Source organism: Hypanus sabinus, chromosome X1 (genome assembly GCF_030144855.1).
Source record: "Hypanus sabinus isolate sHypSab1 chromosome X1, sHypSab1.hap1, whole genome shotgun sequence".
NCBI lineage: Eukaryota > Metazoa > Chordata > Chondrichthyes > Myliobatiformes > Dasyatidae > Hypanus > Hypanus sabinus.
In genome coordinates this window covers 16209684-16231570 of record NC_082738.1, presented here as the reverse complement: position 1 = coordinate 16231570, position 21887 = coordinate 16209684, and the positions used below count along the sequence as shown (strand labels likewise).

The window sequence follows — 21887 nt, the reverse complement described above, 5'->3', positions numbered from 1 at the left end:
GATATGGAAAGGATGCTTCCCATGGGAATCTAGGACAAGAGGGCACAACCTCAGGATAGAGGGGCGTCCATATAAAACAGACATGCGGAAAAATTTCTTTAGCTAGAGGGTGATGCATTTGTGGAATTTGTTACCACAGGCAGCTGTGGAGGCCAGGTCGTTGGGTGTATTTAAGGCAGAGCTTGATAGGTTCTTCATTGGCCACAGCATCAAAGGTTACGGGGAAAAGGCTGGGGAGCAGGGCTGAGGAAGGAAAAAAGGTTCAGCCATGATTGAATGGTGGAGTAGACTCAATAGGCCAAATAGCCTAATTCTGCTCTTATGTCTATGATCTTATAGATTAAAGAGTCGGCACAATATTGTGGGCCAAAGGGCCTGTATTGTACTGTACTATTCTATGTTCTATGATAACCAAAATCTCTTGCTGCAGATACAGCCTTGTGACTGAAAGTAATTTAGTTTAGTGTAGAGCTATTAAACAGACAGGGTCTTAATCTACAGATTGGCAAAATACTGTGGCGAGTGAAATCAACTGATAATCAGATGTTATCAGTTGCATAAATGTGAATGTTCTGAATGAGTATAGAGAAGCAGAGGATGCCAACTTTTGCTCCATTCATGTACCCTAAGTTCAGCTTCATGTCCAATCCTTACACATTCCATTAATAGGTGGTTTGAGGAACAACAAGCAACTTGAAAAAGACTTTTCCACAGCTCCTCCAATTGTGCCTCCCAATAAGTAATGTCTATCACCTAACAGAAGAAGGAATGCACCATCAACCCCTATTCACATGTTATCCAGACCTGGTAATACATTGCCATTCACTTCCTATTGCTGTGCCTAAATCCTAGCAAACTGGGGGAGGTACTTCCACCAGAAGGTCTGCAGTGGTTCTAAAGATGGCTCATCACCTCCTTCTCACAGATAATTAGGAAATGGCATCAAATGTTGGTGATGCCAGTGATGCATACATCCTGAAGATTTTAACAAAAAGATTTGTACTTTTTACAAAAAGGGACCCATAATTCAGACCAGTCACTCAGTCACACTGGGGCTCAGCCCATTTCCAGACCCTCACCTCAGTGATGCAGACAAACAATACCAGACACAAGTTCAGAGCCAGGCGACAGTTGAGGATATCTTCTCAACCCTGTCTGTATTCCCATTAGTAAATGAACAAACGTAGTTTTCTTTAGTTTCAGTGCAACTGGATAATTTTCTTTGAGCTGGCTATCATAAGAGGAGCTTCAATACACTTTGGTAATCTTCTTGAGAGATTTTTTAAATATAGTAATGATAGCCCATGCTTTGCTTTTTCATTCATTTGTTCCCTGGATGTGGGCATCATTGGCAAATCCTATTATTTATTGCCATCATTAATGGTACTTGAACTGAATAGTCATTACAGAAAGGCAGTTAACAGACACTAACTGGGGAAAATTTTAAAAAGATTTTGTATACAGTATGCAACACACACAAAATGCTGGTGGAACGCAGCAGGCCAGGCAGCATCTATAGGGAGAAGCGCTGTCGACGTTTCAGGCCGAGACCCTTCCTCAGGTCCTGACAAATGGTCTCGGCCCGAAACGTCGACAGCGCTTCTCCCTATAGATGTTGCCTGGCCTGCTGCGTTCCACCAGCATTTTGTGTGTGTTGCTTGAATTTCCAGCATCTGCAGATTTCCTCGTGTTTGCCTTGTATACAGTATGTTCTGCAGATAACAGAAGAGGGTAAAAATGGATCTGCAAACATGTTGTCTGAACACAGTTACCTCCATGGGGCTCAAAGCTGGGTATAGCAGGGATGATGACATGGTGCAGGAACAGGGGCATGCTGTTCATTTTTATCGCTCCAGACAACAGGCCGCTGAAGTAATAGATGTATCTGCAGGAGGAAAGAAACAGTGAAGTCAAAGCTCTGAAAACTCACTGCAACCTCAGCCTGGACACCATTTTGTGGTGGTCGAAGAGGATGACATACAGTAAGCCATTCACTTGTCTCTGTGCACTATTTCAGCAGGGTTCCTAACCCGCTTCACATAATTGAGTCAGGGAATGGACAAGGTGAGATCATTCAAACTGCTCATGAAAGTAACAGCATGGTCCAGGCTTCCCCTATTTTAATCAAGCATAGTTCATGAATAACCAATACTGCTCGACTTGGCCTCCTATCCCAGGTCATCTGCTGCCAGAACCCTCACTTCCCACTCCAGCCTCCCTCATTCTATTCTCCATAAAGAAGAGGTCACTCAAAACATTGCTATCCTTGCATTGAATCCCATTTGGCCACTACTCTATGTTTACTGACTTCCAGCTAATGCCTTGGTTTTAAAATGCACATCTTTATTTTCAAATCCTGCCATTGTCTCACCCCTCCCTATTTCTGCTCCATAACTCTTCAAAAGCTATCCCCTTTTTACAGTTCTAGCCTGCTGACAAACTCCGAGTTCAACTAGGAGACACAAGAGACTGCAGATGCTGGACTCTGGAGCAGCAAATTGCTGGAAGAACTTAGTGGGTCAAGCAGAATCTGTGCGAGGAAAGGAAATGACCACATTTCAGGTCAAAATCATGCACACAGGTCCTGATACATCAATATTTTTTCCCCATTCGTAGATGTTACATGGCCCACTGAGTTCCTCCAGCAGAATGTTCATTGCTCTGAATTGAATTATTCCACCAACAATGATCATGCTTTCAGCTGCCTGGATCTATGAAATGCCCTTTTTAAACCTCTCCACCTCTATCTCCTCCCTTAAGATGATGTAATCAGGCATTTGGTGACCCTTCCTGATATCTCCCCCTGTGGCTCAGCACCATATTTTAAAATAAGTTGAAGCATCGTTACTATTTTAAAGGTGGCACATAAATGTAGGTTGTTGTTGTTGGCACTGAATCCCGAAAAGGACAAGGGATGAGTGGAAGCAAACTGGACCCCTTCTATTCTGACAGACTGGGATTGATTGTGCCCGAAAGGGAGTGGGGGAAAGTACCAAGGACTAGTTGGCCACCAACAGCTGCTGAGAAATGTGGTGACTAGCCTGCATTTCAAGTTTAGATTGACAGTCATCCCAGGAGAATGCAAGCGACTATGGCAACAAGATGGCAGGGCGGAATGACCAAAAGCATCTATGATTGCTCCCATTTGTCTCTTATAATTGTACTGGGAGAGCCTAATCTGAAGAGTTTGCTTCACCTGCAGCAATGTTTGTCTCCCATGTATCCAAACTCTCAACTCTTTTTCTGCACTGAGAGACTTGCTACCCCAGATAATTTGAGGACAACAGGCTTCTGTATTGGTTACACTGATTCTGGCCACTGTTGTAGCAATAACAATTTTGCTGCCTGGCTTAATTCCCATGTCCTGTTATTTGACCTCCCTTTGGTCAAAAAATCAGTATGTTCCAACTGTCCCCAGAGACGTGCTTGCTATGATCTTCCTTTTCTCTCTCCTAATAGCTAGGGTTCAGCTCTGAGAAGAATGCAGCTCATCAACGTGCCTGTGCAGAGCCTGGGGTTGGGGAGGGGGCTGGTCAGTCAAATCTGTGTGGAGTTTGTATGTTCTCTCAGACCGTATGGGTTTTGCCCAGTGCTCCTGGTTTCTCTCAGCCCAAAGATGTGCTGGTAGGTTAATTGGCTACTGTGAATTGCCCTTTCATGTTGGTTAATGGCAAAGTAATCAAAAGGAGTTGGTGGGCATCAGAGAGAACAAGGGCAATACAAGTGGAAGGTGAGAGCAAATGGGACAGATCAAATTGCTATGCAGGGAGTTGGATGACCTTCTTCTAGGTCATAACAATGTGTTAAAGCCTAGTCTTTGCCACAGTTCACAAATGCACATTCCAGAATTGGGGGTGTGTAAGAAGGGTTTTACTGGTGAAGGAAGACAGAACCTCTGGCTGATCCTTGTGTCCTTCTCAACCAAGCCCACTTTCTCAAGAGCAAACTTTTGTTCCCTTTTGAAGCTGAAACAGTACTTGGATTTATATGACACCTTTAACAAAATAAACGTTTGAAGGGATTTCACAGGAATTTTATCTGACACTAAATCACATTGAGACATATTGGAACAAATGACTAAATGTTCAAAGATGGTTTTGTGTGTTGTCTTAATGTAGGAAAACAAGGTGATGTTTAGGGAAGGGATTCCAGCATTAGGGCCCAGACAGATTCCAGATTAAGCAATAGAAGCTCGTAGAGATTAAGAAGCCAGATTGGAAGAGTGCTGAGATCTCAGAGGGTTACAGAGAAGTAGTGAGAGAAGAGACTATTTGATGAGACCGATGACAAATGATATATTTAAAAGCCTCTCTGGATTTTACATCATGGAACATTCTCTCTATTATTTTTACAGCTGCTTGGACCAACCACTGAACTGAGCAGGAAATTATTTACATGGTCTGAAAACTGCATGGCACTTTAAATGTGTTTTTTTTTAAAGCACATCAAACACAAACCACAACTCACAACAAAAGTAAACAATGTTAGGCAGTCAAAATACTGACAGGCACAATGGCAAAAGTAAAATGTTTTGACCAGATGGTGTCGACGGTTTATTAAGAATGAGTTACTGACTTCCATTCAGCGTTTAGTGTCTCAATTTTTAAGTGTTGTAACTTGTAACACTGACAATGTAAATATGCTGAAGCTCTAAACTGTTTCAAAGTAAAGGTTGTGGTACATTTATTTTGGGTATTTATGGATAATATTCATTAATACATAATTAATTACGTATTTCACAATTATAACATATATTTCAAAACTATATTTGCATAATTTCAAAATTATATTAATATTATATAAAAGAAAATTCCAACTGTGTGGCAACAAAGGCTGTGCACACTGTGCAGCCACACACCCATGGAGCTTAAAGGGAACAGTAATCATGGGATATGCAAAATTGCCCAGGTCAGGATTCTCATTCTAGAATCTGCAGAGAGCAAATCAGAACTTCTTCAGTATGCTTGTCACTGGTAAGTCATAAAAATAGACACTGAAATTTATTCAAAAGAACACCAACAGTATACATATAAACTCTGCAATTGTGCTGCATAAAGAACTTGAAATGCCTCAACTAATGAAAAGATGCTTGCTAATTTTTAATGCATTGAAAGAGAGGCACCAGCAGTAGACAGAGGAGAATAGCCTTATTTTTATTAGTGGCAGAACTTGCTTGAAGAAGTTCTCATTTGCTGTTTAAGTATGCTGCTTTGACACATCTAACCAGGGCAGTTTTGCTGTTGCCCTGATGTATGAAGGTTATGAAATCATAAAATTTTCAAGCCCACCCCCACCCTTAGAGATACAGGGTTATCTTGGTGCAAGGTACAGCCCCTTACCTGGTTTGTGAAGGTTGTATTGCTGGAGCAACTTTGTCCTCACAGAACTTCCTCATGGCTAGTGTACTGAGTGCCTGGTCAGCCCTGTATTTTAGAAAGATATGTTCAGCAATACTATACACAGTAATCTTCAAGATAAAATGTGGGTTGGAACACAACTCCAGAAACTTCAGCAGATAATCCAAACCAGCACTTGAGTGCAGTACAGAGGGGTTACTGCATGTACGTTCAATGCAAGAAGCATTCCTGCATGAGAGCTGGCAATTAAGATTCCCCACTCATCACTAACTGGCCTGAGTAACAGCAAAGAAATCTTTGCTGTCAAATTAAGTTCTGCCCAGACTCTCACATTCCAAAACTGCGTGTGGTTTTCTGCTGGGTTTCAAGAGGTCAGTGCAATCAGTCTATAAGGTTTTAGTTGAGGCTGATAGCACTTACCCTGCAGATATCTTGCTGTAGTGCATGTATGCTGCAATTATAACTCCTGTTCGACCTTTGTTACCCTGTTGAGACACAAACGTGAGAAGGGCTGATATCCACTGGACCAGTGTAGAGTGTGTGTGGCACCATGGCCCACCATCATTACCTGCTGGGGTGGTAGACCAGTGCTTGTACTACTAGTAATACCTCTTCACTGTTGCTTGAACCAATGTTCAGGGGCAAAGGACTGCCCAGTGAGCCAATGAGTCACTCACTCACTTGCTGATAAAGCAGTACCTGTACTTTGGTTTAGCAAAAGCCAGGTTCTCATTAAATTCAAAGGCCCAGGTGAAAAGAAGAAGCAGAGCAGGTACCTGTGACTGACACTTACAAGTGATGTGCTGTGGTGAAGCAGGCGTACCCAGATAAGATCAGGCTCTAGTATGACATAGGATGAGATTGAATAGTTGTGCAAGGTTACTTCATAGGTGGGTTTGATTTAGAAGGGTCGCTGATGCCTTGCATCAATGAATGCCCATGACTATAATGGAAATGAGGAAAAATAAATGTTGAGAAAGCAGGAAGTGATAAATTGAATATTTGTCCAAGGATCAAACACTAGTCATGGAATTCTGCACAGCAGAGCCCAGGCAAGGTGAGAAATAAAGCAGTCAACCCTCTTTCAAACTCCATTTATACACCAAATACTAATTAAGAAATCTAATAGAAAATGCTAAATAAGGAATAATGAAATTTGCATTATCCTGCAGACTAAGGCTGTGGGTAGGTAAGAGTATGGAAGTGCCTACATGAGTGGAGAAGAACAATACCACAACCATTTATTATACTGCAAACAGTGCAAACTCAAAAAGGCGGGACATGGAATCCTGAAACAAGTCTTCCAGAGGTAGGCTTTAATGAGCTGGAGTGTCATAAAGGCACCCAGTTCTCAGTTCTGAAAACCATCCCAAGGTGAAGATTTATATGCATCTTTACAGAAATAGGACTCCTCATTTCAACAATTATACTGAGGCCACTTCCATCAGGCCTGCAAAACACATCCATAAAACAGTCTGCTGGGAATGACGGGAGGGTTTTGCTGATCAAATTGCCTGCACCGTTGCTTGCTCACCTTGCAGTGCAGGACAACAACATGATGGGGGTCAGAGTTCAGCCACATCTCCATGGCTTTGCAGATGGCACAAATCTTGTCCAGTGGAGGAGCATGAAGGTCAGGCCAGCCAAAGTCCTGAACCTGAGGAGCCAAAACATATTTGTTAATATTTGTTTCACATTTCCCAGGTGGTGGCATCACTGGCAAGGCTGACATTTATTGCCCATCCCCAATTGCTCCTCCAAAGTTAAGATGCTTGATGGCTCATTTCAAAGGGTTTTTAAGCGTCAACCATTCTAAAATGAAGGGAAAAGAAAATTCAGACCACTTACCTTGGGATTGAGTCTGCTGATGTCTTGCCTCTTTTCGGACAGATTGAAAAGCTATAAAAGAAATGTAATAGTTTTAAACAGGTGAAGCATAGTGGATTTGTATACTAATACCTACTTGTTGGAGAGGATAGATTAGAAGCTCCTGAGAGTAACCATTTCAGGTCTCCTAAGAATCAAGAATCTCTGTACCAGCCACCAATACCAGATGGGAGTGCACACTCTTGTGTCGCCTTGAGCAAAGATGCAAGTGGTTTTTGAAGCAATTTTAAACTATTCCTGCACATAAGGACTTTTACTGTAAAGGACTTTCCATATAGGAATTTTGACCTTGCCCCTGTATTAGGAATTTTTTAACAGAAAGAAAATCACCGATTCACGAGTGTAGAAACAATATTTATCCATCATGTTAAACTCCTTGTGAGCTACAGCCTTCTTCAACTGACCCCCTCCCCGCAAACTCCTCTACCTGCTATGTTTTCTCCCAACTTCGTTGTCTATGCTGCTGAAAAACAACAAAGCTCATTTGTCAGTGCTAATAAATATGATTCTGATTCTGACAAAAAATGGCCAAAACCTTCCAAATTAATTCAGGGCATATGCTGTTATAGCTTTGTGACTGGGCATTGTGGGTTAATATTTCAGCATGTTTGAATAAAATTCTTCACTAAATATTGACACAAAGGAGTCCCCTGTTTATTTTAACTAGGTCTCCATCTTTTAAGAAGAGTTTCAGACAAACCGATCCATTTACAGATAGTGTCCGAATGCCAACTTAACTTGGCTGAACAATGTCTGGGTGATATTTAGAGTCTTACCATAGTGACAGAGCCAAATTAAGATTCAGATACATTGCTATGATAAACATGGACTGCAACATAAACCAAAATAAAACCATTCCTTTTTTAAAATTTAGGATGTGGGCATTACTGGTGGGGCTGATATTTATTGTCCATTTCTAATTACCACTTGAAGCGGATGACTTGTGATTTCATTTCAGAAGGCAGATGAGAATCAATTACATTGCCGTGCATCTTAAGTTACATAAAGGCCAGACCAGATAAAGCCAGCAGACTTCCTCTCCAATAAAGACACCAGTGAACCGGATGAGGTTTTACAATATAGCAGTTTTACAGTCACAGTTACTGATATATTTCATTCTAGAAAGTATTAAATTAATTAAAATTACAAGGGCAGCACAGTGACACCGGTAACCCAGGTTCAATACTGTTTTCAGGCGCTATCTATATGGAGTTTATGCATTCCTCGTGTGATTGCAGGGGTTTCCTCCGTGTGTTCTGATTTCCTCCCATTTCCCAAAGATGTTGAGGATGGTAGGTTAATTGTCCACTGTAAGTTGTAACTTGTACATAGAATCTGGAGAGAGTTGGAAATATGCAGAGAATCCAATGGAATTAATGTAAATGGGCACTTGGCGGTCAACATAGACTTGTTGAGTTGAAGGGTCTGTTTCTATGTTGTATTACACTAGGACTCTACATTCCCCAGCTCCGATTGTGGGACTTGAACTATGTCTCCAGATCATTATTGCAGACCTTTGACTAATCTGGTCTGATATTTTACTTCATGCATTGGCATCTACATCAGTGGGGCAGCAGTACACAAATTAAATTAAAATCAGCACTCCAGCAGCACGTGGTTAATGAATGTGCTGCCATATATGTTGACCTCTGATAATCCAGCTCTATCTCACAATTCACCTTTAAGTTAAGGTGAAGCCAATGGCATCTGATCTTCAAAAGAAATAAACTGCTTCAAACATCAACAAGAATGAAGGAAGAGGAAGCTGGTGGTCATAGTTCTGCTTTGTCAAACAGCAAAACCAAACCTCTGCCAGACCCCAAACAAACAAAGGATTTCAGAGGCATTTTCTTTACATTTCAATGTCTTCAATCCCAACCCTATAGCTACTGAACCATACTTTGAAGTCAGCTGGACAAAACATTGTAGAAGTAAGCCACTTAGCCTACTCCTGCTAGAGGTAGAATTCATTTACCTCCAAAAATATTCAAAGATGCTATGCCACCCTTTGAGAAAGAGGAACTCTAACCCTAATGCACTTCCACTTCAGAGACTTGATGCAGGGAGGATGGTACCCCTCGTTGAGGAATCTAGAAACAGTCTGAGAATAAAGTGTGGGTTGTTTAGTACAGAGGTAAGAAGAAATCCATTCACTCAGAGGATGGTGAATCTCCAGAATTTTTTTATCCCTGGAGATTGGAGGGGCTTGATCATTGTGCTAATTCATTACAGAGGTTGATAAATTTTTAGTCATCTATAGCCTACTCCTGCTCCAATTTCTTATGTCAGAGGAAAAGTCTGACGAAGCAATAAAACATTGTCAGAAAATAGAAACGGGACACTTAAACATCAAAGTTTATTTTCTTTTAAATTCTACTTTGCCACTACTGAATCTAAAGTGTGATTCGTGTGTGTGATCAGAATGTTCCTGATATCTGGAGGTCCTCTGCAGGTTACATGAGGAGTCTGTATTGGCAATGCCATACGTACCAAATAATTATCTCCATGCTTGGACTTCAACATGTGAGCAACTTCCTTCAGATTGCTGCGATATCGCTGTTCCTCAAGCACCGATGGGAAGAAAACTGAAATAATTCGCTCTGTGATGTACGTCAGGTCAAAATCATAGTTCTTCTCCATGACGTGGTCCACACTGAAACTCCTGATGAAAATATAGGACAGCGGGTTAGGGTTAGAATCTCAGCAGCACCAGGCACTAAACTTGCAATGGGTGAGAAATGCTGGAGTGAATGGTGGTTCTTGCATCAGGTCAGAAACTTGGAGGTTATAAGATCAAATCCCCACCCCCAACCAATCTATAAGGTCATGAAAGCCCAACAGGGTCCCTGAAACGCACATAAAATGCTGAAGGAACTCAGCAGGCCAGGCAGCATCTATGTAAAAGAGATGTTTCGGGCTGAGACCCTTCATCTGGACTGGAGAAAAAAGATGAGGAGTCAGAGTTAGAAGGTGGGGGAGGGGAGGAAGAAACACAAGATGATGGGTGAAACTGGGAGGGGAGAGGTGAAGTAAAGAACTGGGAAGTTGATTGGTGAAAGAGATACAGGGGCTGGAGAAGGGGGAATCTGATAGGAGAGGACAGAAGGCCATGGAAGAAAGAAAAGGGGGAGGAGCACTAGAGGGAGGTGATGGGCAGGCAAGGAGATAAGGTGAGAGAGGGAAATGGAAATGGGGCATTAATTGCAGTTCGAGAAATCGATGTTCATGCCATCAGGTTGGGGGCTACCTAGATGGAATATCAGGTGTTGCTTCTCGAACCTGAGTGTGGCCTCATCACGACAGTAGCAGCAATGGACTGATATGCTGGAATTGTAATGGGAAGTGGAATTGAAATGGGTGGCCACTGGGAGAACCCACTTTTTCTGGCGAATGGTGTGTAGGTGCTCAGCGAAACGGTCTCCCAATCCACGTCAGGTCTCACCGATATACACAAGGCCACACTGGGAGCACTGGATATAGTAGATGATCCCAACAGACTCACAGGTGAAGTGTCACCTCACCTGGAAGGACTGTTTAGGACCATGAATGTTAGTGAGGGAGGAGGTGTAGGGGCAGGTGTAGCATTTGTTCCATTTGCAAGGATAAATGCCAGGAGGGAGATCAGTAGGGACGGACAAATGGACAAGGGAGTCGCGTATGGGGTAATCCCTGTGGAAAGCAGAAAGTGGGGGGGAAGAAAGATGTGCTTGGTGGTGGGATCCCACTGGAGATGGGATCCAATGGATCCCTGATATTGTTCTTGGAAGAGAACTTGTCAGGGCTGGCTATACTCCAGACTTTTTCTTACACATTGGTCTCAAACATGAGCTTTGCTCAAAAAACAGCTTCTCCCTTCAAAGCACCCACAACTTTCCCTGCAATGCCCCCCCAAACAGCACACATACCCCCCAATCATCTCACAGATCAGGGAATTTCTTTTGCACCTTACAGATGCCTTTCAGGATTCCCCAAAAACCTCACTAGAAATGATGTACTACCAAAGCACAGGCACCATTGCAGGAAACATGACAAGATCTCACAGACGACAAATATGACCATGACCAGATTACTAAACCTGTCAATGCTAATTGAGTAATGAATATTGGCCAGGAAGGATACTCCTGGCCAATCTCCCCCTGTTCTTCTTCAAAATTGTGCCATGGGATCTTTCACATCTACCTAAGAGGGCAGACCTCAGTTTAATGTCTCATCCAAAAGACAGAATTCCTTTGGTGTTGTTCTGTTAAGATTTAAGTACTCAAGTCCCTGGATTGGCACTTGAATCTACAACATTGGGGCTACAGAGGCAAGAGCACAACCCATTCAGCCACAACTGATACCACTGGGAGGCAAGTGCAGAAATTGCCAGGGCCCTATCAGAGATATTTAAATCACCCTTAGCAACAGGGGATGTACCAAAGGATTGGAGGACAACCAATGTTGTTCCACTGTTTAAAAAAGGCTCTAAATATAAACCAGGACAATTATAGGCTAGTGAGTCTGACATCAGTTGTGGGAAAGTTATTGGAAGGTATTCTAAGGGATCAAATATACAAGTATTTGGATAGACATGAACTGATTAAGGATAGTCAGCATGGCTTCATGCATGATAGTGTCTAACCAATCTTATAGAGTTTTTCAAGGAAGTTATCAGGAAAGTGGAAGAATGCAAGGCAGTGGATGTTGTCTACATGGACTTTAGTAAGACATTTCACGTTCCCACAAGGGAGGCTGGTCAAACAGGTTCATTTGCTTGGCATTCAGGATGAGGTAGTAAATGGGATTAGATTTTGGCTTTGTGGGACAAGGAGGAGAGTGGTAGTAGATGATTGCCTCTCTGACTGGAGGCCTGTGACAAGTGGAGTGCCATAGGGTTCAATGCTGGGTCCTTCATTGTTTGTCATCTATATCAATGATCTGGATCAGCAAATTTGCGGATGACACCAAGATTGGGAGTGTAGTGGGGAAGTGAGGAAGGTTATCATGGCTTGCAGAAGGATTTGCACCAGCTGGAAAAGTGGGCTGAAAAATGACAGATGAAATTTAATGCAGACAAGTGCAAGGTTTTGCAATTTGGTAGGACCAACCAGGGTGAGTCTTACACAGTGAACAGTAGGGCACGGAGGTGAGTGGTAGAACAAAGGGATCTGGGAATAGACCGATAATTAATTGAAAGTGATGTCACAGGTAGATAGGGTCATAAAGAAAGCTTTTGGCACATTTGGCCTTCATAAATCAATGTTTTGAGTACAGGAGATGGGGTGTTATATTGAAATTGTATAAGACATTGGTGAGGTCTAATTTGGAGCATTGTGTGCAGTTTTGGGCACCTGCCTACAGGAAAGATATAAACAAGGTTGAAAGAGTGCAGAGAAAATTTACAAGGATGTTGCCGGGTCTGGAGGACCTGAGTTACAAGGAAAGATTGGATACATTAGGACTGTATTATTTAGAATATAGAAGATTGAGAGGAGAGTTGATAGAGGTATACAAAATTATGAGGGGTATGGATAGGGTAAATGCAAGCAGGCTTTTTCCACTGAGGTTGGTTCAGATTACAACCAGAGGTTTTGGCTTAAGAGTGAAAGGTGAGAAGTTTAAGGGGAACATGAGGAGAAACTTCTTCACTCAGAGGGTTGTGAGAGTGTGAAGCAAGCTGCCAGCAGAAGTGGTGCATGTGAGCTTGATGTCGATGTTTAAGATAAGCAGTCTAAATGGTTTTGGCATGGACTAGAGGACCTCAGGGCCTGTTTCTGTGGTGTATTTCTCTATGACTCTATAACTGAGCAAATCCAATCATCTTACTTCGGAATCTTGAACATTCCAAACTTTTAAGAACTGGAGACTTATAATTTAATTAAGAATGCACCATGAAGATCCCAGGCATAGAAAAACATGGTGGCAACGTCTATTATATTAACCTGGCTTTCATAAAGAGCCTTTCAATGTTGGCTCCTGTCGATGAGTATTAATTCTCCTTGTAACCCTGAGGCCTTGAGTTCTTGGCAACCTTGAACAGGGAGAAAGCTGTGTTTCAGATCACGCACCGTTAATGCTTTCTCAAAACTTCATAAATTCCTTCACTCCTTCAATTATCTATTTTTAAAATGAACACTTCAACAAATTGACTGACTTACCTTGGCAGAGTGCTCCTTTGATTGGGACTTTTCAAAGATCTTGTTGACCCCTACACAGAGAAAAGAACTTTATTTCAACTAGTGAATGTGGTAAAACATCTACTGTATGAGACTGAAAACATTTTTTTGATCTCTTCATGTTTAATATTGTTTATCACAACTGTGTGGGCTGGGAACTGGCAAAGTCATTCTTGTGAAGGGAGTATCACATTTCAGTTTTGGGCCTGTCTCCAGCTAAACCAGGGAAAGTTCACAGCAAATCAAATACTTGCTATGTGAGTTCATTAGAAGTAAGCATTTTTTTGAATAGAAATTTGAGCAGAGGGATGCAAGGTTGAGGGACCAGGAGTGTAAAATCAACAGCAGCAGTTCATCCCTTTCTCCTAGTGTATACAGCTATAACTTTCATTGAATCATAAAGAGATACAGCATATCTCTCCATGATTCAACAAGAGATTGAATCATAGAATGCGGACCTGCATAATTCCATTTTTATTCTTCACCTCTGCTCGTCAACCACCCTCAGGTTCTACACATCACCTACACACTTTATAGTGGCCAATTAACGTACCAGTAAATAAAGGAACCAAAGACCAAGAGTGGGAAAATTGGACTAAGAGAATGCTTACAGAATTTCTATCCTTGTTCCTCCTGAAAAGACAGACCTATCATAACTACAGCACATCCTAAGGAGAACTTACAGGCAATAGAGTCCTGCTGGAAGTCCAGCCACTCTTGTGTTGGCCAATATGTACATGGCAACCTTACTGAAGCAATGAGATAATGATTGTCCTTGCAGAGAACTTTGGAATTGCTCTGACACAAGAAGAGGCTGTTCAGCTCATGAGTCAAAAGTGTTTCCTTGTTCAGCATTTGGCTCTTCCTTGTCTCATTCCTTCACTCTTTCCCCATGGCCTTGCAGATTATTTTTCCTCCAGTGCTTACCCAATTACCTTCTGAAATCCCTGATTCACTCAGTTCCCAGCACTCTCCAGGCAGTGAGTTCCAGACTATAACCATTGTCCACATATCAAATCTTTTCCTCACACCCTCCCTGTTTTAGGTATGATGACTGGGGTATAAATATTGACTAGGACACAAAGAAGAACTATTCAAAATAGTACCATGGGATGTTTTGCTTCCACTGGAGAGAGCAGATCTACATGCAGAGCTTCCCATGCCAGAAAATTAGTTATTTATTAAATATTCTACACAACAGAAACACAGACACTGGCATGAGCTTATAGACGTGTTCTTGACCAACACACCAGAAACTTTACACACTTCAGAAGTCAAAACATACTACACAGAACAGTACCTAATGTATGTAGCTGCCTCCACAATGAGCCCTGGCAACATGTTCCTCACACCCACCACTCTATGTAAAAAAAAAAACACCTCTGACATCTCTCTATATTTTCCTCTAATCACCTTAAAATGATGCCTTCTCATATTAGCCATTGCCGCCCTGGATAAAGGGTGCTGGCTGTTCTCTCGATCTATGCATCTTATCATCTTATACACTTCTATTAATTCAGCTCTCAACCTCCTTTGAGGAAAGCTCTACCTCGCTCAACCTTTCTTCATAAAATAATTCAGGCAGCATTGCGGTAAATCTCCTCTGTATCCTCTCTAAAGATTCCATATGCTTCCTAATAATGAGGAACCAGAACTGAACACAATATTCTAAGTGTGTTCTATCCAGAGTCTTTTAGAGCTACAATATTATTTCGCAGCTCTTGAACTCAATACCCCGACTAATGAAGGCCATCACAGCATATATCTTCTTAACCACCCTATCAACTTGCACTGCAACTTTGAGTGATCTATGAATATGAACCCAAAGATCCCTTTGTTCTTCCAGACTGCTAAGAATCCTGCTATTCACCATGTACTCTGCCTTCAAGTTCAACCTTTCAAAGTGCATCACTTCACACTTCTCCGGATTTCATCTGCTATTTCTCAGCCCAGCTCTGCATCCCATCAATGTCCTGTTGTAACCTATGACAACCTTCTACACTATCCACAACACCATCAACCTCAGTGTCCTCTGCAAACTTATTAACCCTCCCTTCCACTTCCTCATCTAAATCACAAAGAGCAGGGCTCCCAAAACAGATCTGAGCAGAACACCACTAGTCACGGACCTGCAAGCAGAATATTCTCCATTTACAACCACCCTCTGAGTCTTGTGGGCAAGCCAATTCTGAATCCACACAGCCAAGTTTCCCTGGATCACATACCCCTGACTTTCTGAGTGAGGCTACCTGGGGGAACCTCATCAGAACTCAATAAAATCCATATACACCACATCACTGCTCTATATTCATCAATTTATTTTTTCACTTCCTCAAAAAATTTATCAGGCTCATGAGGCACAACCTACCCCTCACAAAGTTATATAGACGATCCCTAATCAGACTATTCTTCTCCAAATACTCATAAATCCTGTTTCTAAGGATCCTCTCTGTAAGTTTGCCTACTACTGATGTAAAACTCACTGGTCTATCATTCCTAGGATATGCCTATTACCCTTCTTGAACAAATGAATAACATTTGCCACCCTTCATTTTCTGGTACACTTGTGGCGAGTGAGGATGCAAAGATGATCGCAAAAGGCAGAGCAATGCCAGATCCTTCCGTGCAGTCCTGGGTTTTACACAAGATCAGCTGCACACTACAAAGTGTCACAAGCAGGAAAGATAGCTCTTGTAACGCACATCTTAAAAAACTGATGCTTCTCACTTTTCAGCAAAGAGACATTACCTATTGTTATCTAAACTATGGGAGTGGTATGAATAAAATCACCAGGAAGGAATATACAGCAAACAGCATCAGACAGTAAAAGCACTAAACAGTGAAACAAAATATTAACAGAAAGGAGAAAAAGGGATAAAGAAAATAAAATACAATTCAGAAAACAACTAAAATCCTTTGAGGTTATAGTTGAGGCTATAGTTTTTGATGTACTATCCTCGTTACATAAATGTAGTTTAAATATATTTAAGGAGAATTCAGGGAAACCTTGGACACTTATTCTGTGAAGGAATCTTATTTATTTGTAAAGATAATAGCCTCCAGCACTTGATACTTCACAGAAGCATGTGGGCACATGTCATTGCCACAGTGTTTCATACACACACACACACACACACACACACACACACACGACAGACACTCACAAGCACACATATAAACACACACATGCATACAAAGATAGACACGCTCACTTTATTTTACTCACCAAATGCTCTATATTCTTCACTGTTCCAGTACTCTTCCTTGGCTATGAGAAATCAGAAACAGGAAAGCTATTTACTGACGCATCAACAAAACTAGCCCTTATCTTACAGGAATCCACATTGAGTTGATTGTGGGCATTCATCCAGGACCGATAACATGACAGAAATGTTGTCTGCTCACTTCCCTGACCTAGCCTGCACCAACCCAACCCCGCCCTCCACCCAAACACCCCCACCACTTCACACTCTTACTCTCTTCTAAAATGAAAAGAAGACAGGAGTGTCCTGTTTCCTGTACTCAGAAATGACACAGCCCATGAGAGGTGGAGGACAGACCCTGGAAGATTCACACAGAGAGAAAAAAACATTTTGTAGGGCCCTCCTGCCTTTTGCCCGGGAGAATTATTTGTGCACCACAGGTGTTTTTATTATTACTCAGTCTAAAAACAACCATTTCTATAAAGTTCTGGTGCTGAATGTGACCCAGCAGTAAATTTAAACATTTAAAGAGGGCAAATATTTATGAATCTTGCAATGTTCTCCAATGAAAACCTCTCAAATTGAAGCTGATGCTGGGGGTCCCACTAGGGAGCTTTGGGCCAACGCACTGGAGCAACTATGTTGAAGTGACATTAGTGAACCATTCCCTTGCCAGAAAGCACAACTGATGGGTTAAGTAATGTAGTTGTTAAATGACTGGTCTCGTAACCAGCAGTGATCTAAAGATATACATTCATATCTCACCACAGCAGTAGTAGAGCTTAAATTCTTGTTAACCTTGCAAAATAACATTCTTTTTTAAAGTAAGTAAAAACTTATCTTGGGAACTGAATGATCATAAAATCTACCTGGTTCACTAGTGAGTTCTTCAGAGGACTTACCCGCTTTGGTCTCTGTGTGATTCCAGACCCACCAAGTGTACATTGGTAGTGGTATTGGTATCAGTTTATTATTGTCACATGTACCAAGATGCAGTGAAAAGCTTGTTTTGCAAACTGTCCATTCAGATCAGATCATTACACAGTGCATTGAGGTAATACACGTAAAACAATAACAATGCAGAAAAAAAGTATAAAAGCTACTGAAAGAGTGCAGTGCAGGAAAACAACAAACCATTAATTCAGGGGCAAATAAATAGATAGTAAATGTCAGTAACATTAATATGCTATGACTGAATATGGTTTTAAAAAAAACACAGGATACAAGAGTATTGCTTTAGAATATCCCATTTTCATTTCATTTATATTCATGGGAAATGAGAGTTATGAGCAAGACCCATCCATCACTAATTGATCCACAAACTGAATGGCTTGCATAAGCACAGCAAGGGGTATCAGATTTGACAGTTCAGTTATTCCACAGTTACCCTTACAAATAACATTTTTTTAAAATTTAGATTTAAATTAATTAAATTAAATAACCACAGTGCTGGGATTTGAACCTCAGGTCTTCATATTATAGTTCAAACCCTTGGATTCAAATTCAATGACATAGCCACTATGCTATGCCTACCTACAGAACTTCTCCATTAAGCAAATAAGTTTAAAATGTTTGTGTGCACAGACTATATTGACAGTCTGGTATATATAAATGGTATTTGTATATCAGGGGTCCTGAATGTTTTTTTTAGGGAAGGAGATTAGTAGGGACACTGCTTGGTTCTACAGCACTTGAGCAATAGGTGTCAGGGAATACACTCAGTGGATATATAGAATTGGCCGGGTTATTCTGAATCCTTCCACATGCACCTCTGGATTTACAGTTCCTGGAAAGTGTGCTGGAGCCTTAGATATAGGGACTGTATGGGAAAGATATGAGGGAGAGGATTTTACTGAAAGGTGAAGCAGGTTTAAGGCAAATAATGACCTCTTCTTGATTCTATCTCTTTATATCCTCAGAATCATGACATGTATAAATGCCTTGCCACGTGGGCCCAATTCGACGGCAAGCTTTCGGTGAGTAGTGCTGACAAAGGTGGCAAAATTCTCAGCTGACTGAAGGTGGATGGAGCCTCCTCATCTTATGCTTTCCTTTCCAATTACAACTCTCAAGCTGTACATAGCAACCATAATAAAAACCAGGGAGGTATGGAATTTTTCTGACTCATAAGGGCAAAAAGGCCTGGGGAGCCCAACAACAGTTACTGAAGTTATCAGCTTGATCTGAGATTAGAGTAGCAACCCACTGCTTGTTCAACATTCAGTGCTCCAACACTGGTAATGAGGTGGCTGAGTTAACCTTCTAGATGCCTTTGTTCAGAATCTGCTGGGTTGCTGGAAATGGCAACAGGTTTATTGGAGCAACTATTTATATACTGTATACCAGAGCATAATACACCACAGACGCCAATACGGATTATCATAGTTGTGCCAGTTCATCAGAAGAGCTTGCCCATCGGTCCCATTTGTCTGCTCCTTCCCTGTAAACCTGATAACTTTATCTTCACTACCTTTCCCATAATAATCCAATTTCTTATGGGAAGTTTCTATTAAATCTGCTTTTGTCTGCCTTCCAAATGGTCTTCCCATTGGTACAGAGCTAAAGGACTGGGGAACACAGTAATAAAGTTTTGGCCAATAGATATGGGGGGGGGGGGGAATGTGGGGGAAACTATTTTACATAGATAGCAATAGTGATGTGGAGCTGACTTACAGGTACTGGAAAGAGTCATTTGGCACAGAACAGTGGCAGAGCTTTTAGAAGCACTGCCTCACAGGTTGGATCCTGACCTCATGTGCTGTTTGTGTGGAGTTTGCACATTCTTCCTGTTGCTGTGTGGTTTTCTGCTGGGTGTTTGCTTTCCTCCCACATTCCAAAGATGTGCAGGTCAGTAGAGTGGTGGCTGCTGTAAACTGTCTCTTGTATGTAGGTGAAGGGTAGAATCCAGGAGTTGATGGGCATGTGGGGAGAATAAAATGAGATGAAAGTCAGATTTGTGTGAATAGGTGGTTGACAGTCAGGTCAGTCTGCCAGCTGAAAGGCCTGTTTCTGTGTTGTATTGCTCTATGACACTAATTGGAAAGATGTGGGGAAAAAAAAGAACTTCTGGGGAAAGAGCATGGAAATGGGACTCAGTGTATTGTTTCCCATGGAGCTGACATTAACTCAATGAGCCAAGTGGCTTCCTTTTGTGCTGTAATGATTCTATGATCCCACTAAGACACTTATGAACAGAAAACATCCTTGTTGTCTCTCTGGATTTGCCAACTATCTTAAACCTTTGGTATCTTGATTACTGGCCCTTCTGCCACTGGAAATACTTCTTCTAATTAAATTCTTAATGACTTTAAACACTCTATCTGATCTCTGCTGAGCTTCGTCTGCTCTAAGGAGCTTGTCTCATAACAGCAAATAACTGAAGTAAATTTTGTGCAATGCTTGACTCAGAGATCGGTTAACCAAACTTCCCTATCTCAGTTTATCACAGGCTGGCAAACCAGCCATTAAACCAATTCTGCAAAATGTGATCTGGACTCTAAAATGGCCATTGGGTGCAGAACAACAGAAGTGGAAGGAGAATTGGAATGACTGATATTGGAAGCTAGCAGGGAAAAAAGGTCCAACAAGATACATCACTGGACAGTGTATAAGACTAGCAAGAAAAACAGGTAAATGGAAAAATAGGAGAACAGGGGGACAGTATTCTAGTTTTATATATACAGTGGATTCCAGTTAATTGGACCACTGATTAATCGGGGCAACCACTTATTTGGTATACCTCATAAACAAAAACAAATCAAGAAAATAGCTGGGTCTCCCTTTATTTACAAACATATTCGGGACACAATGCTGCTTAATTGGGACAGGAGACTGTTGCTTAACTATGGTCTAACTATGGTCAGTCATGTGCATTTGCATGGCTGTTAGACACTACACCATGCTCAGGGATAGCATCGGTTGCATGCGTTTGTGCTCAAAATGCAGTGTTTGTTGTCACTGATAGTTGGTGAGAAACAAGCAGCAAGAAAACCCAGGACTGTTTTGCTCACTGTGGTTTCAAGTGTTTAGGCTTAGAGATGCAAGAAACAGCTGGGAGTGAAAATGAAATAATTTTACTACTTCAACAAGTTAGGAATTACAAAGAATTTGAAAGTATTAACAATCATCTTGAATGTTACAATTAAAATGAAGATTTAAAGGATGTAATTGTCAGAAGCACTGTATGAAGGCAATCCATTATCTGCACTGATTTTGTTCATTTACAGTCAATTGAAAAAAAATGGAAGCGCACACTGGATGAATTCCTCCATCAACAACTATGAGGAACTAATACACAGTTTTATAGTACTGTAGTCTTATTGGTAATGTTCTAATTTGTTTTGTATTTCATTTAAATACAAAATTTATTACTCAGTTAAAATTAGTTTGTCTTTTTTAATACCTTTTCAACTATTTCCATGGAATTTTGGCTAATCGGACAGCCACTTAATTGGGCCAAAATGTACTGGTCACAATATGTCCTAATTAACTGGAGTCCACTGTATTTGTGTTTTATCATTCTCAGAATAATTATCTCCAATGTGAAGACAGATGGAAATAGAAGCAAAAGTAAGCCACTCAGCCTCCTGAACTGCTCTACCACTCAACAATATCATGGCTGATTCTCAACCTCTCTTATCCCCATATCCCTTCATTTCTTAAATTCAGAAATCCATCAACCTGTGTATGAAACATACTTAATGAGCAATTGTCTACATTCTTCTCGAAAAGAGAATCTCAAAGATTCACTTTCTGAGTGAAGAATTTTTTTTCCATTTAGTCATAAAAAACTGCCCATCCTTTATTTTGAAACTTTTGACTCCTGGTTTGTAGACTCCATATCCAAGGGAAATATCATCCAGCCCAGTAGATTCCTGTAATATTATTTTGTTAGTTTCAATAGCATTATCTCTTATTTTCTAAACTCCAGAGAATGGAGGCCTAGTTTTCTAGCTTGCACTGGGTGCCAATTTCAGTTCTGTAAATCCAACCTTTAACGCCAGTGGGAGGTGATACGGGAAGGCTCAAAGGAGAACAAGAGACCTGTAGTACAACTTGGATTAAAGAGCCTTGAAGTCCTGCTGTTCATCTGCTGAAGGCCCCAGTTGAAAGAGAAACACAAGCTCCTGGCTGGCTGTGGGAATAAGTAATCAGGGCACCCAGAAGACCGACACTGGGCAGTCAGCTAAGTAGTTTGGAGTTGGAGAAGTGGAAGGATAGGGCAGTGTCAGTAGGGCATTGTGAGGGTGGGGTGGGGGTGTGGCAGTGGAGAGACCTCAAGTCCG

At 41.4% G+C, this 21887-nt stretch overlaps 1 protein-coding gene across 7 annotated transcripts in view; it reads right to left on the bottom strand.

Annotated features, from left to right (window-relative positions):
- Positions 1-21887, bottom strand: part of LOC132384632 (tensin-2-like) — a 259306-nt gene that overhangs the window by 77447 nt on the left and 159972 nt on the right. For all 7 annotated transcript variants that reach the window (XM_059955932.1, XM_059955933.1, XM_059955938.1 and 4 more), the window contains 8 exons: positions 16626-16667; positions 13382-13431; positions 9735-9906; positions 7206-7256; positions 6892-7014; positions 5778-5842; positions 5340-5423; positions 1773-1885 (listed from right to left, as the gene is read on the bottom strand). In XM_059955932.1, the coding sequence (XP_059811915.1) occupies positions 1773-1885; positions 5340-5423; positions 5778-5842; positions 6892-7014; positions 7206-7256; positions 9735-9906; positions 13382-13431; positions 16626-16667 (700 nt within the window). The remainder of the gene's footprint in view (positions 1-1772; positions 1886-5339; positions 5424-5777; positions 5843-6891; positions 7015-7205; positions 7257-9734; positions 9907-13381; positions 13432-16625; positions 16668-21887) is intronic.